General features: G+C 43.9%; 1 protein-coding gene across 2 annotated transcripts in view; it reads left to right on the forward strand.

Moving 5' to 3' along the window:
* cep350 (centrosomal protein 350) overlaps window positions 1–17,243 on the forward strand; it is a 30,992-nt gene extending 13,749 nt beyond the window's left edge. The window contains exons 17-38 of one of the 2 annotated variants that reach the window (XM_079157596.1): window positions 83–246; window positions 636–746; window positions 929–1,069; window positions 1,246–1,379; window positions 1,486–1,593; window positions 1,697–1,905; window positions 2,125–2,339; window positions 2,574–2,852; window positions 2,948–3,097; window positions 3,383–3,543; window positions 5,163–5,285; window positions 6,943–7,187; window positions 7,290–7,486; window positions 7,883–8,033; window positions 8,588–8,748; window positions 8,978–9,111; window positions 9,209–9,264; window positions 9,366–11,191; window positions 11,617–12,099; window positions 12,672–12,815; window positions 13,136–13,258; window positions 13,849–17,243. In XM_079157596.1, the coding sequence (XP_079013722.1) occupies window positions 83–246; window positions 636–746; window positions 929–1,069; window positions 1,246–1,379; window positions 1,486–1,593; window positions 1,697–1,905; window positions 2,125–2,339; window positions 2,574–2,852; window positions 2,948–3,097; window positions 3,383–3,543; window positions 5,163–5,285; window positions 6,943–7,187; window positions 7,290–7,486; window positions 7,883–8,033; window positions 8,588–8,748; window positions 8,978–9,111; window positions 9,209–9,264; window positions 9,366–11,191; window positions 11,617–12,099; window positions 12,672–12,815; window positions 13,136–13,258; window positions 13,849–14,019 (5,486 nt within the window). In that variant the 3' untranslated portion in view covers window positions 14,020–17,243. The remainder of the gene's footprint in view (window positions 1–82; window positions 247–635; window positions 747–928; window positions 1,070–1,245; window positions 1,380–1,485; window positions 1,594–1,696; window positions 1,906–2,124; window positions 2,340–2,573; window positions 2,853–2,947; window positions 3,098–3,382; window positions 3,544–5,162; window positions 5,286–6,942; window positions 7,188–7,289; window positions 7,487–7,882; window positions 8,034–8,587; window positions 8,749–8,977; window positions 9,112–9,208; window positions 9,265–9,365; window positions 11,192–11,616; window positions 12,100–12,671; window positions 12,816–13,135; window positions 13,259–13,848) is intronic. The other variant, XM_079157597.1, reaches the window with a different exon arrangement.
* The last annotated feature ends 426 nt before the right edge of the window (window positions 17,244–17,669 follow it).

Below are 17,669 nucleotides of genomic sequence, written 5' to 3' on the forward strand. Positions count from 1 at the left end.
GACAGAAAAGGTCCGACCCGCTCCACCAACAGACCCTCTTATTAATCTCTCTCTCACCCTCTCCGCTCTTCTTTTCTCTCAGGCGAACTACAGTATTCACCTGCTGTCTTGCAGCAGCGTATGGCGGCAGAGCTCCAGTACCTGGAGTCCATCGAGGAGTCGGTCCGACAGCTGGGAGACGTGGAGAGGGTGATGGGTGTGTCCATGGCGCAGCAGGAGAGCGTGTCATTGGCCCAGATGCTCAAGGTGAAGCAAGAGTAACAAAACTAGATACGGTCTTCAAAGAAGCTCCGCCGTGTATTTAGCAGTGTTTAAAGTGTTATCAACAGTTGTGTTTATGTTAAACAATGTTTATGAAGCTTAATATTTTGACGATTGCAGGACAGCACACACTCTCAGCTTTGCCTTAAGTTATAACATCTGCATGTACAATACAAATGGAAATTACACCGTTAAATAATTCCTAATTTAATTTATCGGGGACTTAAATAATTTGTTGCTGCATCACATTTACATGATAAATACTGTAAGTGTTTTTTTTTTGGGGGCCTCCATACATTTAAGTGACTTACTACCTGACTAATGTCTGTATTGATGCACTGTATTGACCTGCTCTCTGAACTCTGACCCTGCAGGCCAGGCAGCAGTGCCACGCGCGCGACCTCTATGAGCTGAAGATCAAGGCTGAAAGGGAAGCCCTGGAGACACAGCTACAGCTGGAGGAAAACCGGCAGAGAGTGAACAGGGTACAACACACACAACCACACACACACACACACACAGTCCATCAGTTAGTTTACTCACACAAACAGTATGTATGCATTTGTAAATGATAGCTTTAGTGTTTGCTTCCTCACCTTTTTGAATTCTACGGTATGTGTGCTTTTACTTTTCTGTGCATGATGTCCATGCTTGTTTTTTTGTCCAGGCTCATATTGAACTGCAGGAAAACTTGGCGGCAAATCAAAAGGAGACCTTGGAGGGCCTCCAGGAGGCAACTACCAAGTTGATGACTCAACAGGCTGAGGCAGCGCGGTACACAGCTGACACTGCCCGACACATCAAAGAGGTTAGCAATCCCCTGCCTGGAAAACAGCCCGTGTCTTCATTTTGTAACAAAAGCCGATTTGATTGTTGAGTTTCAGTAAAGAAATAACAATGCATGCAGAGGAGGAAAGGGTAATATCCAGCGTAAGACTCAGCAAATCAATCATTTGATTTGTGCATTGTGTTCTTGTCTGTCAGATGACAGAATTGGCACAGTCGCAGATAACAAGAGCTTTGGTTGTCCCCGCTGATGTTTCTGATTCCTCCATGGAGCGGGAAGAACAGCAGAGCTCCTATTCAAAGCAGCGAAAGGACAAAAATGACTCGGACAGGTGACCTAAAAACACCTTTTTTTAATTATACATGGCATACTGCCTTCCATTTTGAATTTAGTATCTGTTCTAAATGTTTGGGTCTCTTCTGCGTGCTCTCTTCCAGCTTCCCTAGTGAGGTGTCAAGCAGAAAGACCAGGCCAGAAGAACCGTTGTCTTCGCTGAACAGCCCCAGTCGCTCTGATCCTCTGTCCTTCAGAAGACCAAACCTTGGGTACAACTGAGGCCTCTTTCGTAGCACTAGTTACTCTGATTTCCATTAGATTTGGGGAAGAAAAACCTATTGACGCTAAATCTGTCCTTTGCCTCTTTCCCAGTGGAGGCGACTCTAGCAGTCAACATAGCCCGTCGCATGCCTCGCCAGAGTACAGAGAACGGACGAAAAAAGAAGCAGTGGAGGGGCAATGGAGGAAGGGAGGAGCTGAAGAGAGGGAAGCGGGCAGCAGCTCCATAGAGGAGGAAGTTCTAACGGCAGCAAATGACTCCCTCTGCAGTGACAGCATCCGCTCTGCAGTAGACGAGAAAGGTATTGAATGGCAAGCACGGCTATTCGTTTAAAAGTTAACATGCTTGTTTCATGTGTACACACACCAGTGTTTCCCTCGTATTCATTTAACTGTCAGGGGCCGCTGTTATATAAATGTCACCTCCACTGTGAAAATCGTATTTAATTCGTATTGAAGCCAAAACTGTGTGTACACAAGGCACCTAACATTTTTATCTTCTCTTATTTTTGACCCTCCAGGAGACAGTGCGTCAGTGGCCACAGAGAACTCCCTCAAATTTGATGAGTCCATGACAGAGGATGAGATAGAGGAGCGCTCCTTCCGCTCTCTGCTGCCATCTGAGGCGCACCGCCGTGGAACTATGGAGAGGAAGTTCCGCCACCATGAGGAATCAGAGGACTATGGAGCCAATCACAACGCAACATTGGTTTCAGGGGCGCACAATATCTTAAAGGTGAGGGCAGTGTAGTCTACAAACATTTGCCAGTGTATATCCTTAAGAGTCAGTGATTGATAACAGAAGGTGGGTGTGACTACTTGGATTTGTTTGCCTGGATGCTCCTCGTTAAGCATGTGGGTTGTGTCACTCGACTTCTCTTGTTTTCCTTTGCCCCCCTTTTAATCTCCTTTCAACTTTTCTGTCAATCCATTCTAACCTCTTATCTTTTTCATCCCTGTTCTCCCGCAGTCTCAGGATGCAAACATGGCCTTTGCTGGCGGACAGGACAGCTTTTCCCAGTTCACCATGGACATGGTGCGCCAGTACATGAAGGACGAGGAGGTGAGACTGCAGCACCAGAGCTCCCTGCTGCATCTACGCCAGAAAGCTGTCAAAGAGAAGACCAGAACTGAGCTGGCCTGGCTCGAGCACCAGAAAAAGAGGCTGAGGGACAAGGGCGAGGATGACAAAATGCCCCCCATCAGGAAGAAACAGAGGGGCCTTCTGATGAAACTACAGCAGGAACAGGTACATGGGGGGGCGGGCGGAAATATAAGGACGTCAAGTGACAGTTAACTAAAGTGACTAACCAGCTTTTTCTCGCGCTGTACTGCTGTTCCCAGGCTGAGATTAAGCGACTTCAGGAAGCCAACAAAGCAGCCAGGAAGGAGAGGCAGCTGTTGCTGAAGCAGCAGGAGGAGATTGAGCGGATGAGAAACTCTACACTCCGTCTGAAAGAGCGTCTCAAATATGCTGGGGATGAAGCGCCACCTGTGAGTAGTGCAACAGTCACCAATCACCAGGGCTGGGAATAGTTTGAAGAATTACGATGCCAGGACCCTTAAAGTGATAACGATGCTAAAAGAGAGCTTCATTCGATACCCATCATGTGAATGGATGGTTGCGTATGCGTAGTTGTTGATGGAATCAGGAAATAAAGGATACTTATAACTCTAGAACATGCTGCCAGGTTCCTCTAAAGCTTTTTTTGTTGTTGTTGTTGTAATTTGCTTCACTAATACTTGGCCTGTCTGCATGTCCATTCATCCCTCCCCCAGGAGACTCCTGTGTCAGTAACCCCTGTGTCCGAGGCCGCCTCCCCCAACCTGAGTCACCCGGATGATACCCGCAGCCCCTCTCCCTCGCTCTCCATCTCTGGAAGTGAGACCAGCAGCATCATGCAGAAGCTCAAGAAGATGCGCTCTCACATGGATGACAAGTAAAGACTTTCATTTTTCCTGTATAAACTGGGTTCTCTCTGCTTACTGACAATCTGACAAAGTGTATTATCAGGAGTCCTCATCCCTTATCAGCGATGTCCTGCTGCCTTGGTTTGGCCCCTGATCACATTTTCCCGTAGCACATAGTATATGTTCATACAGACTTTGATCTGTTGTTACTATTTTCTTGCATAACACACTGTTTACTCTTAGCCAGAAGTAGGGCTTTTATTAAAATTGGTAAAGCTTAGTTTAGATGTGTTTTACACCCGAGTGATTTTGCATTAAGAGTCATGGTGTGCTTTTTACGAAAGTGCCATTTTGTAATCATTCTACCATGATAAGTCAGAAATGTTCTAATTCTATACATAGGGTCTTTACTTAACTAATGGAAACTAATCAGTGCATGCCATCTTTCTTCTGCTGTCTAACATGCTGTGGCTGTGTGAATGTGAAGATAAGCATGCTCCATGTTGTTCTCCCTTTTAAACTAGACAATAATCCAATCTCTCTGCTACAATGCCTCCCTTAACTTCAGATTCATGTAACCTAACAGTACTTTGTAGGAGGATCTACGTACCAGTTATCTGTTGCCGTCTTAAACAAATGTTTTAAAGCAAGAACATCAGACAATATTTAACCGTCTTAAATAATTGTAACACTGTAATACTGCGTCTTTCAATAGCAGAAGCACGCTTATTTTACAGAAAAGGCAAACATCGGTTGTGCATTTCCATCATTTTTATTACACCCACCACCTCTCGTGTTGACAAGTAACTGCATGTGTTTGGCGCTCCTGTACGTCCTCCAGGGTTTTAGACTGGACCAACAACTTTGGTCAGGTGATTGGAGAGCCTCTCATGACCGGGTAGCTCCAACAAGTGGGTTAATTGTTCTGGGGTTTAAGATTTATAACGTGGCTATTAATCACAGGCCTTCCTTGGTAGCTTTCAACAGTTCTTGGTCTATATTTGTTTAAATTTATAAAAGCAATATCATTTTGACGCATTATAAAGTTCAAAATCACCACATTTAGGTTTAGATCACTGCATAAAATGATGATGAAGAAGGATCTAACAAAAAGCGATATTTGTGTCTGACGATGCATTTACTGGCTTGCATGTTTGCCATTTTAACAGACTACCACTTGTTTCTTCCCTTAGTCGTTCTCTGTTACCTCTGGCCTGCAAAGCAAATGTTCATTATATATTTATATTGAAGAGACACACTAACACATTTCATCTAAGGTTGTACGTGTTACCTCACACTGTAATTTGTTTAAGAATCAGGGTTACTCCCTCCATAAGCAGGTTTGGCAGCGATCACACCCCCGGCAAACTCCCATGCTCGACGCCCACATTTCTGCTAATTTGTTGATGGTTTCCCAAAACATTTAAAAGAAGCCATATTCTTCCAGAAACCTGACATACTGACACCTCGGGTGCAATAAAACCACATTTGCTCATATCACTCTTCTCTCTCCCTTTCTCTCTACTTGTCTTTTCCCTCTGCGTCTGTTTTTAATGTTTTTCCCCCCTCTTACATTTTGTGTTTGTTTTCCATTCCCTTGTATGTGTGACTCTTCTGACTGTGTCTGTCGCGTGCTTGTGTGTTGTAGACACCGATCTCCCGTCCACTCCTTCCTTTCTGTGTTCACGGCCAACCACTGGGCCTCCCTCAGTGTCTGTCTCCCCAACCTCCACCCTAAATTCCAGCTTTTTATCTACAACCAGTTGGTCAGGTACTGTACAGTGCTCTCTACCTCTTCCCCAGAAACCCCACCTAGCCCTGCCTCACCCCCCCACTCCATGGAACATGCTTGTGTTCACCTACTGGCACTGGGAACTTGTGGGACTGTGAATGATGACTGATTGGATGTGTTTGATTGTGTCCAGGATGGAATTGGTGGGGGGGGGGGGGGGGTTTGAGTGAAAGCATGAAAAGTGCCCAAGGAAGGCTGCCTCGCTGAAAAAAGCTAACCTTTTAACAAATTCACTTAAAATATAATATGATTTGTATTTATTTATTTATAGTCATAATAATGTTGGTGTGCGCATTAAAGCATTCTGTTGTGGAGCGATTTAAAACAAAATCACAAAGTGGTAACATTGAGAATAACAGAGCTGAGATGAATTCTGTTCTGTGAAGGTTAAAGGTTATGTTTGTTTGAATAGGTGCCTTCCTTGTTGGATGGGGATCTCAGACTCGACTCTGGGATTTCACTGCTTTCTGTGTTGTGTAATGTGTGACTCTTCCCCTCCTCCTTTCCTGCCTCTTGGAGTTAATGCTGCGGTGCATCTCTCTTCAATCTCCTTCATTTTACGGCTGCTGGCTGGTCAGCTCCAGCCCAGTCGTTGATACAAAATGTTTTGAGATTAAACCAGACTCTGCTATAGAAATAAAGGACTTTTGCAGAGAACAGACCAGCGATAGAGTGGTCTATCTCTTTAATGAGCCCAGTAAATCTTAACTACCCCTCTTTATTAGGTAACTGTTGCATAGGATTGGATAATAAGTACAGATGGCCATTGGCTGTAATAGAGTTTGGGAAGGCACTAAAAGAACCCCCCCCCCCCAGTCTGGTTCTTCAGTATCTGGCCTGTCATCAGTATACATTAGGTCAAGAGAAAGGCCTTTAAATTAGATCATGGCTAAATAATACCGCACAGTAATGGCACCCGCAGCTGTGGGGGACCACATTTCCCAACAGCTATACCTGACTGCACTTTATTCTGATCGGCATCTGCAGATATATGTGCTCTATGTTTCAGAGACTTAGTGTTTTTAAAAGATCATGTACGCTTTGCAAGACAATAGAACTAAGTCTTGTTATCCTCATTGGTCCACTAAATAGACACATTCATACAGATGTAACTGTCTATTTTGTTTAACTGCTATTTATGTTTGATGTGTGTTTGTGTGTGTGTGTGTGTGTGTGTGTGTGTGTGACTGCACCCAATCAGCGTTCAACCCCTGGGTTTCAGTCCGATGCATGAATCTGACATCTTCACCTGCTCTCCTTTTCTCCTGGGTGACATGTCATCACTTAGTGCTTGTTTATTTGATTTGTGCTGATTCACTTCCTTATTTGGATGATTATTTCAGGGAAAGAAATGAGTAAAGCATGTATTGGGTGTGTATGTGTGTGTTCGACAGAGGTTTGAGGTGAGTTTGCGGTGATAACTGGATGTCCAGGTGATTTGGGTCCGCTTGCATCTGCGATGTCATGTTTTCATTCCTGGTGATAAATATGCCTTTGTCAAACTTCTCTTCTCTCCCTCTTTACTGCTACACTACCTTCTCCCCTCACCACCCAACTTTTTCCTGTCTCCTTCCTCACTTTCTCTCCTTCATCCTCCACTACTTCCTCATCTCCCCGTCCTTCCTACCCTCTCCAGGTTCCTGACAAAGCGGGAGCAGAAGTTAATGCAGAGGCGTCACCACGCTGAGGAGCTGCTGCAGTGGAAGCAGCGTCTGGACCAGGAGGAGGCCGAGGTCCGTAGGATGGAAAAGGAGGCCCTGGCTGTATGGGACAGGCAAACACCTCGGGACATGGCGGAGAGCCAGGAACAGGAGATCTCCAACATTAGCCCCAGCCCCAGTCACCATCGCAGCTCAGAGCATAGAACTGACAGTGAGAAAGGTGAAGCAACATGATCCTAGCTGGTTTTGCCAGGTTTAAAGTCAAAATTAGGTCAATATTAATCTGGGAAAACTCATGTTTATCTGTTTTACATGTTTTCAGAGTTTGTGAGCGAGGGCGACTGTTCCTCAGCGACACCTGAGTCCAGTATACACACAGAGGGACTTGTGTCCCAGGAACCTGGAAGCCCATCTTCAGAACATGTGTCGATCCCTGAAACACCTTTGGCCTCTGTGACGAGCAGCCACGCAAATTACACCCAGGACTTCACTTCAGCTTCCCGGTCACCGAGCAGAAAAGTACGCATAAGTGTGGTTTTTTTCTTACCTTTTTCGTATTTTAGTGTTTCGTCCCATCTGTTTGATGGTGGCTGAGAAAGCTTTTAGTGTAAATTGAGCTACTCTAAAACTGATCTCACGTGCCTGACAGATTGAAGTTTGCTATTGTGAACAGGCTTCATTCAACTTCATCCAAAGAATTTTGTGTGGATGCTGTTGGGGTTATTTGTAGTCTTTCATTAAAGTATTGAAAATACACAAAGCTTTATGTTGTGTGAGGGACATGCAACAGGGTAACCACACATTTGTTAGTTTATCGTGCATGTAAAATATTAATTCAGGCATGCTCCTATTACTCCATCTGACTGTGTTGTCAGTGATATTCCTTTCTCTTCCGCTCCTCCTCCCGCTGTTTAGTCTCTCCAGTCTCCACTCAAAGGCAGCCACAGCCCGTCTGCCTCTCCTTCCGATGGCAGCAGCAAAACCAAGATGCAGCTTCGCTCCTCGTCCCGGACCGCCAACCAGGCCCGCGCTCAGCCAGCTGACTCCCCCATGCCCATGCAGACTGGTGAGTTACCCAATAATTCAACACGCATACACTGAATGTGTCATATTTTTGGGGGTGTATTATAGTTCCTGGTAGTTCTCAAACAAGATAGAAGGGGTAAAGAAGCGAGAGTGGAAATAATGCAGCTGTATTGCTGGCGCTCTGTAGTCAGGCATAATGTGATGCTGCCAGGAATACTTAATGCAAGCACTTCCCTGATACATAACCTGCTTAGCTGTGTGATAGCGTGAGACAACACTTTGCATTGGACATAGTTACTGCACAAGCAAAGACGGTGCTGCTGGCCCTTCATTGTAGCTCAATGTGTTTTATTCATTTTCAGGCCACTGTTCAAACCTTGGACTATTCTTTGTAACACTGTTGGTTCATTGTGTACAAGCCAAAGCAACATGCACACAAAATGACACATTCTTTGTACAGAAAATGTACACTAATCTCAAAAGAATTGGGTTTGCGTTCGAGTCGGTACAAAGTTGGATTACCCTCTGCTAATCAGAGGTCTGGCACTGGTTTCACATTCTAACTGTGATTTATCTTTTAAAATTTCCCTTCAGAGCCCATTTCGGACCAGAGTGACATAGAGAGCCGTATCAAGGCGCTGAAGGACGAAGTCAGAAAACGAAAGTTTATGGCTTACCAGCTAAAGAAAGAGCAGAAGAAGAGGCACAAGGAGCGCCTGAAAGCACAGGAGGCCAGCCTACTGAAGCAGCTCGAGGTAAGTGTGTATGAGTGTGTATGAGTGTGTGTGTGTGTGTGTGTGTGTGTGTGTGTGTGTGTGTGTGGGCTTCGAGATAGTTATTTGATTGAATGTTCAAATGTAGTTTGAACATTCAAACAAACGTGGATGATTATGTGATTGTTAATGTGTGTGAATATGTTTTTATCTACATACTGTAAGCAGATTCCTTCATATCTTAACTTTTATTATCCCGTTTTCCTTTCAGGGCTATAATAACTTCATTGAGAAAACTAAGGCAGAACTGAAAAAGGAGCCGGACTCGACACCTGATACAAACTCCCAGATCAAAAATTCCACCTCAATCGCAGAGCAGACCAGCATTATACCACCTGATCACAGGTACCAAGAACAGCTGTAAACATGACAACACATCTTATACTAGAATACGAGTTTGAAAAGATTGGTGTTCAATTAAAAGCAAATCCTTCTTTCTCAGGTCTGAAACCAGCAAAATCTCTCAAAGGACGCAAAGTGACGCTTCATTGGATCACAGTGAGTGATATAATCTTCATAATGAATATGTAATTATTTATTTTAAATGGGTTTTGACACAGATGTCCCAATGATAATGTGACCCTTTCCTATTATTACAGATGCCCTACCTCAAGTTGATGATAGTAGATCCACCTCAGTGCCTGAAGAAATGTCTGATGAAGACCCACCAACAGTCACTCCCACCCCGGTATATGGCAGCCCAGAGTGTCCGCCCTCCAGACCGAGGAGCCGCCTGTCCACAGAGGAACTATTAAGACCTTCCTCTGAGGAAGCCCAGGCACAGATGATTGGATATGGGGATGAGAACATTGTGTCCTATCAAAGAGCGGACATTCAGGATGAGCTGGAGGTGAAAGTAAGCTCCACATCTGAGGATCAACAGTCTGAATGTCTTCTGAAACTAGAAAAGAAAGACGGGCTCGACTCGCAAGAGAAGCTGTCTGTTTCCTCTCACATGAGCGACGAACATCGACATTCTCCATCCGTTAGCATAGAACAGGATAAGAAAATAGGGACGAGGGAAACAGCTGAAGAAGCTGTAAAATCGAATGTTCTCTCCTCCAACAAGTCGCATTCAGCTGCATCCGGTGACCGGTCCTGCTCTCCCAACTCTGTTGCCTTCTCTTCAAAGAAGGAGGCGCCCATAAAGGATGTCGAGGGCTCCTCTCCTATAGTAGATGGTTATCATGATGACTTTGAGTCTTCAGTGGATTCTTCACCCAGAGAGGTGCGTCATAGTCCGACACCTGCCTCTCAAATCTCAGTGGCCCCTACAGAGATCAAGGTCTCGAGAAAAGACTCCCGTAGCAGAACCACACCGTATGACAGCCACGATGAGGAGGAAGAGGAGGAAATAGCTGAAGAGCTGAGTCACCATTCAGGGACTAGTGGAGCCAGCCACCAATCTACGAGACTGCTGGATCTTCATAACCACACAGAAGACTCCAAACATGACGGCAAGGATGTTGTTAATTCCAGCCACTCGCCACCCGCTTTGCCCGTTGCAGATGAAATGCCAAGTTTTAGCATCGCGGACCGAGTTCTTGTTGGCGGCGTACAGCCTGGCACCCTGAGATTCAAAGGTCCAACCAGCTTTGCTAACGGCTTCTGGGCTGGCGTGGAGTTGGATAAGTCTGAGGGGAGCAACAACGGCACTTACGATGGGGTGGTATACTTTGAATGTGATGAGAGCCATGGCATCTTTGCTCCTCCAGACAAGATTACACACCTGCCAGACAAGTTTGAGATCTACACAGACACCACGGAGGACGAGGACTCGTTCCTGGATGGTCTGTCGGATAACAGTGGGGATAAGCGTAAAACGGATGAGCACAAATCCCCTAAACAAGGACATCTGAAGAGTGGAAATGAAGAAACGTCTAACGAGGTCAATAAGTCCGGAGATAAAAAGATAACCAACAAGTCCGTTCACAATTCGCAGCATTACAAAGAATCCCAGCATCCCATTTCTAATGGCAACACTAAGGACATAATGTTGGATTTTGAAGATGCACCAACCACCCTCCTCATCTCTGACATGGACAAGATTGGCCTGGGAAAGCAGACTCGGACGGACATCACTTCCCTTGTTGAGAGAGAAGAGGTAGACTCAAATCACCAGTTGGGTCCTGCGGATCTTTCTCCAGATGTCAGGGACGTTAAGAGAGAACAGGAGGACGTACTGGACACATTCGCAGACAAGCTCCTCAACAACGTTGTGAAAGACACTTTGGCGCAGTTTACTGAGATTAAGAAGGCCAAAGAGCAGAAGATAGAAGCTGCCAACCAGATGAATGGAGACCTGTTTGGTGAAAATGTTGAAGAGGAAGACTGGTTCCCTTCAGTGCAACAAAAAGACGGCCTTCCCTTCTTCCTACCTACAGAAAAAGAAGAGCTGTCTTCTCCAGAGCTGTGTAACCGACCGGTGAGTCTACGTTTCTGATTCTTTAGTGATCCGTTACTAAATCTTCCACAAAAAAAACCCTCAGAATATGATTGTGCTGTTCACCACTGGACTGTGGAAACACCAGCAATGACATGATCATGATACTGACAAACAGTATTGATTTGACCTGGAGAGCCCCCTGTTTTCTGTTTGCGCTCAGCCAAAGTCCAACTTTATGTTGACTGACTTTATTGGATTTGGTGCGCTTTGCGGAAAACATTTTGTGTTTAAAACATCAGTAAGAAAGAATATTCTTTAAGACTAAAACAAACGTGTAAAATAATCATTTATTATGGGACTTGTTCTGTTATGGTGCGGTTAGACGTTCACGTGTATGGAGGGTTATTATCTGAAATTGGAAATGAGCATAAAATTCACTTTTTTCTGTATTTCTTTCCCAACAGGAGAGTCCAGTGTTGGGGGCGAGTGGTCAGGAGGAGCTCGCCAAGCGACTAGCAGAGCTGGAGCTGAGCCGTGAACTGCTGGAGGAGCTGGGTGACGATCAGGACTGGTTTGATGAGGACTTTGGCCTCAGCTCTCGTAGAGAACAGCAGAGACTCCAACAGAGGGAGGAAGGGAGGCTGGGGGGGCTGGTCTCATCCTCGGGCGGGGAACAGCAGGCTAAGACTCCACCTAGACCCGAGCTACCTCTCCCCCTGCCCCCTAAACTACCCGAGCAGCCTGCCATGGTTGTGCCCCACTCCGCCACAGAGGTGGAGAAGATGGTCCACGCTGCCACTCAGGAGATCTGGGAGAGCTGTGGCCTGGGGAAGGAGGGAGCTCTGACCGTGTCACAGCTGCCAATCCCCAAACCTTCACAAGAGTATCTGGGTAGAGAGGCCAGCAGCCAGGATCCGGAGGGCCTCTGCATCCACAGCTACAGAAAGGTGAAAAGGAGACTTGCAAAACATAAAAAAAAAAAAAAAAGAACTATAACAAAAACCATACAGAAAAAAATGAATGCAAGTGTATCGCACAACAATCTGTAAGCTAGAAGAGAAGTAAGACGAGCATCCTTGACTTCCTTTTCACTCCCCGACCAATAATGCTGGAGAAAATCAGCACACAACTGTCCTGCTGCTTCCGTAGCACTAAGCCAACAGCACTTACTCTGAGTGAGTTCACTCAGGTTAAATGCCAGACGAGTTTCCATTATTCAGCAGATTCCTCTCTTATTAGCATGTTGATATTTTCAAGACTACACAGCTATTTCACTTGCCCTTTGTCTTACTAGATATCCCTCTGCTACTGACAAACGTCGGACTCTTGCTTCAGCTGTTGTCTCACTTGGTTCGACACTTTTCTTTAAATGCAAAGAGCTGTTGAGCAGTAACTATTTCTGACGTATTGACATGCTATCTCGCTCACCTACCACAAGCTTGCCTAACCTGAGAAACTACCGCAGCTTTATTTAATATTCATTTGAATAAGTGTCTCATTACTTTCTGTCTCTCCCCAGGCTGTGTACGACCTGACGTGGGAGATGCTTCAGGATATCTATACTGACGACCCCAACGCCGATCAGCCTCAGTGGGTCAAACCACGCCGAGTTAAGTCCTCCTTCCACAGAGTGAAGACACCAGGAGACCTCGCCAAAATCCAGGTACAGAAAGAGACGCTACGTTTATGTGTTCAGAAAGTACCCAGCTCAGACAAACACACTGGCTACTTTCTCAGCCGTACTATGTTTTAACATTCTTATTGCCTTACTGTAAAGGCAGCTAGGTACGTTTTTTTTTTATCCTCCAAAGTGACTGGAAGTGTAAACAAACTTCACAATTTGGCTTTGTTAATTCACAGAGGCTATCTGTAAGTTTTATGGAGTGCAGTAAAAGAAATATAGCCCTTACCTTTTACAAATTCAAATGCAGTGTATTGCCTCTTGCACACCTGATGACGTCGCGTTTATACATTGTGTCCCAGGAATTCATCTCAGCAGAAGTGCTGAAACTGTATGGTCTGACGAAGGATCGCAGCCAGAAGACCGACTGGCAGAAGATGCTCAAATTTGGCAAGAAGAAGCGAGACAGAGTCGACCATATTCTGGTAGGTCTCAAAAGTTAATGTTTGGGGGGTGGGGGGGTTAAATGGCAGTAGTTTCATATCAGGGATTACATTACTCTGTCTGAACACCTAATATATATATATATAGTCGGAAGTTGATTTGATTGTATAATTTTTAGGAGTTAAATACAAACAAACGGCAATCGTCCTTCTTGTTTGTCCTGTGTGACATGATCTGGTTTTCTTTTCTTCTTTTGGATAATATTAGAATTCATTTGTTTATTTGCTCGATGGCAACAGCAGCTTCATGAAATGTTCATATTTTGAAGTTTTAAGGTTGACACATTAGAATTTGAACTACAGCCTTTACTTATGTTCACTGGAAGTAGAACTTTATCTGGCTAAAACAATTATTAGCAGTATAGTTCCCCTCGACTTGCCAACAGTAAGTACAACAGTGTTTATTTCAGAATAACAGGATGTTACATGAGTTGATTATAGATGACAGTCACCCAGCCCTGAAATTGTGAATGTGTGATTTTTTTTTTTTTTAAACTTGAAATCAAGAATTGTTTTCACATGACTCATTACAATACAAACCGCTGATACTAGTCACTGTGTTTGTCTCTCAGGTTCAGGAACTCCACGAGGAGGAAGCCCAGTGGGTCAACTATGACGAGGACGAGCTGTTTGTCAAGATGCAGCTGGCAGACAGCATCTTTGACGCTTTGCTGAAGGACACTGCAAACGTGCTGACGCTGATCTACGACAAGAGGGCCAAAAGAGAAAGCGCCCTCTCCTGACGGCTTTTCCTCTTTAGATCTTAAACTACAACCTCACGCTCGATCCCAGTCGTTCCCCCCCCCCGATGAACTCCAGCCAACGTCCCGCCGCTCAGTCTTCCACCAGCTGATGTGCCAACAGCGACCCTCAGATGCCTTCAGTCCCAGCATTACCTCTCAGCTAAACTACTCCTTCTTATTTCTGTGACATTAACCTGCTGAGTTTTGCTTCAGCTACCTGTCGTGGTTATATGATTTGTTTCTACACACAAAACGCCTCTCTTGAGCAACCCAGCCTTCGTAAACCTTAACGCCACCTAGTCTCACTTCTCACCTCCTGGACTGGTCCTTTTTTGTAAACGCCAGTTGGAGAATGAGTAGGTGTTTTTTTCGATGGGATAGACTGCGCAAGTTTGTTCGCACTTAAAGTCCATGAATGCTGCTAAATTGATCGTTCCGCAGGGGATCGTAATTTTAACATCCACCTGGAAGTTGTCATATGTTGTATTGAATCTTAAAGTAAATATATGTATGGATTCAAAAATTGTAATAGAGTAGCAGATAAAAGAATATACAGCGTAGTCCATGAGTGACAGTGACACATTATCGGGTTGGCTTTGTAATCCAGTTCATTGGAATTGAACAATGACTATGAGGTTAAAGTTTGAGCTGTGATTTGAGGGTTTTTACATTCACGTTGGTTGATCAGCCCTCTATTTAAGGGGTTTGTAAGCCTGCCTTAAATTAAAGAAAAGAAACTGTCTGAAGTGTTCACCCACAGACATCCATTCACGTATCCGGTCATCAGATGTGACTGACTCAGCCGGTCACTGTTTGGCCCTGAAACCCCTTTGGTTGCTTTGGCTGTATGTTTTGCATCATTGTCCTGCTGCATTAGCTTTAAACATTGGTGCTATGTATAGATTACAAGCTGAGAGTCAGCACTTTAACCTCATAATCGTTGTTTGATTTTAAATCTAGTGGGCTGGAGGAGAGCTAGAAAAATGCAAAGTGTCACAGATCAAATATAGTCGGACTGCGCTGTATCGGAGTGTCACTGAGATCAGATATTGTATGAAGCATTTTGCCTCCATAATTATATTATTTATTGCGTGAAAATGTTTGATTCGAGGAGTAAGGAACATTTTGAACTGTAAATGATCTTGTCGACATATAGAGAACAGATTTTAACATTTAATGAAATTGTAAAAAGCACAAAAAGAAACGTGAACACAGCAATATATTAAGTAGGAGGTTTGAAGAATGCAATTGAAACGAGAAAAAGAAGAAAACTGTTTTAATATTGCAACGTTGTAGTGTTAATGACTCGTTGAAAGTGTTCTGTATGACTTCTACTGCGGCCACAACTGTCCAGTACACCGTGTGCTCATGTTAACAGTTTGAAAACATCTCATACAACCAGCAAGAACATGCTTGTCCCGTGATTTGCGGTTTATTCCTATTTTTCTGTCCTCTTAACTGAAGCTTTTGCACCCCATTCAACATTGCTTTTGACTAAGCATGAAAGCTGGTATTTTATAGATTTCATTTGTTTTGTTTGTGTTTTGTGCAAACACACGTACACAAAACACAGAATGCGTGTATAGTATGCATGTGGGACACAAAAAGACGAATCACAGGACAGAACTGAAATGCTGGATTTAAGCCTTACGTTTCCTACAGTCAATGTCCTTTCTATGACCTGAGATAACACATGTGGTTGTCCTGTTTCTTCATCGGTTGCCCTTGTGAAAGTTGCCAGCTGAACATCTGCCCCAAAAAAAACATTGGGTTGTGTAGAAGCATGGTTTTATCTGCTGTGAAAGATTTGGCTTCACAGCCGTCGGCAAGTTCAAACCAGCCTTCAGAATGTAGCCCGGCGACGTCGTCAGACACCAGAGGAAGTCTTTCTCAACATTCGGTTTAAGTGCCTCTTGAGTTGTAGAGTTATAACAAAACTCTGTTGATGTCTCAACACCCTTTGGACCTATTTGCTTTGAATGTCTCTTTCAACTGCTGTAATACTACCTTTTTTGTAAATGATCCTTAAATGGCCGCTCTTCCCTCTAACCGGTTTGCCAATACTTCAGTTTCTGCCTTAACAATCTTTCTGTATTGAAGCGTAGTTGAGAAAGTTGTTCAAACCTTCTCAGTTTGTCTGCGCTCAGCCTGAGGAAATGTTTGTGCGAAAACGGAATCGCTGACTCACTCCAAATGTTATCTGTCCTTGTCGCCCCGGCATCTGTGCATATATACACAGTTGAGTCATTTTATTGATAACGTGTATCAGGAACTAGATTGTTGACACTCCAAGATACACACACACCTACAATATGTGAGTCATAGAGCTGGTGAGAGTGAGCACGTAGGACTTATTGTAGTCCTCACTGTCAGCGCTGCTTTAATCCAACAAACTCATTGTGACGGAGCATTTAGTCTTCACCGACTGTTTGAAGCTAAAGTGACCTTAAACTGAGTCTTTTTTTCCTGTTTAAAGAGTTGCTTCGATGTATGCTCAAACTGTAAATTCTCTAATGTAGAAAAAGACCAAAACATTGACACCAATTTATCCATGCTGTATGAATTGTATGTCTGGGCTGTAGGCATATGTAACTGTGATGGTGACATAATTAGTACTTCAGAAGCACTCTCTGCAAGCCTTTAGTGCAAAAACCCCTCTACGATTGTCCTCTTGAATTGATTGTATGTGGGAGGCAGTTGAGATCCCCTCTGTGACTATGCAGTACTTGGTCTTATACATTGCTTCATATGTGTATGGACCGAACGGCTTCCACTTCTGCCGAGTCTGTAGATCAATGAAACGGTCGAGAAGCCTGCAGCTCTTGTCGGTGGAGGACGGAGTTGCGTCTATCTGCCTCGTCTGGCGTCTGTTCTCTTCACAGGGAGCAACTTCTCCTTTTAATAGAGATCGATATGAATGACTGAATACAAAAAAACTAGGCACAAAAGATCTGATTATCAAAATATCCCAGTTAGACTATATTTCTCACTTCACCTTTTAAAAATGTTGATGAATATTTATAATAATGTGCTGTGAGTGTGCGCCAATGTGCACTTGAAGACTTGTACAATTCTTTTATGGGTGTAAATATTCTGTCTGTCCGATCTGACCCACTGTTACTGTAACCTGTAACGATTGTTGTAAGATAAACACTGTATACTTTGCAGATATGTGCAAAATATATATTTGTTAACTAAATGACCTTTGAAATTGTAAATAAAGCTTCCATTGTTTCTAAAGGAATTGTGACCTGGAATGTGGTGGTTTTGGTTAGTGTCGTGTCCGCTGTGTCATTTATGGGAATGTGGGAGTGACATGACATCAAAAGGAGTTTACATTCTATGCGATATACCAGTACTGATAACTGGGATATATAAAAATTATATATTTATCATGTTAATAATTCACACGATAATATTGTGTGAGTAATCCAGCGCCTCTTAAATCATTATATACTGTATATACGGCTATGGTTATAGACTCTCCACTGCACTACACTTGTATTTTAAGTGTAAATCTTTTGTCGAAATGAGACAAAACACACAATTAACAAAGTTAAAGATGAATTATTTTGGTCACGGTTGTGGTATTGCGAAACTTTGATAATGTGACATCCCAATTACATACACAATACATATGTTACAAAAAA

This window comes from Pholis gunnellus (genome assembly GCF_910591455.1).
Source record: "Pholis gunnellus genome assembly, chromosome: 4".
Taxonomy (NCBI): Eukaryota; Metazoa; Chordata; class Actinopteri; order Perciformes; family Pholidae; genus Pholis; species Pholis gunnellus.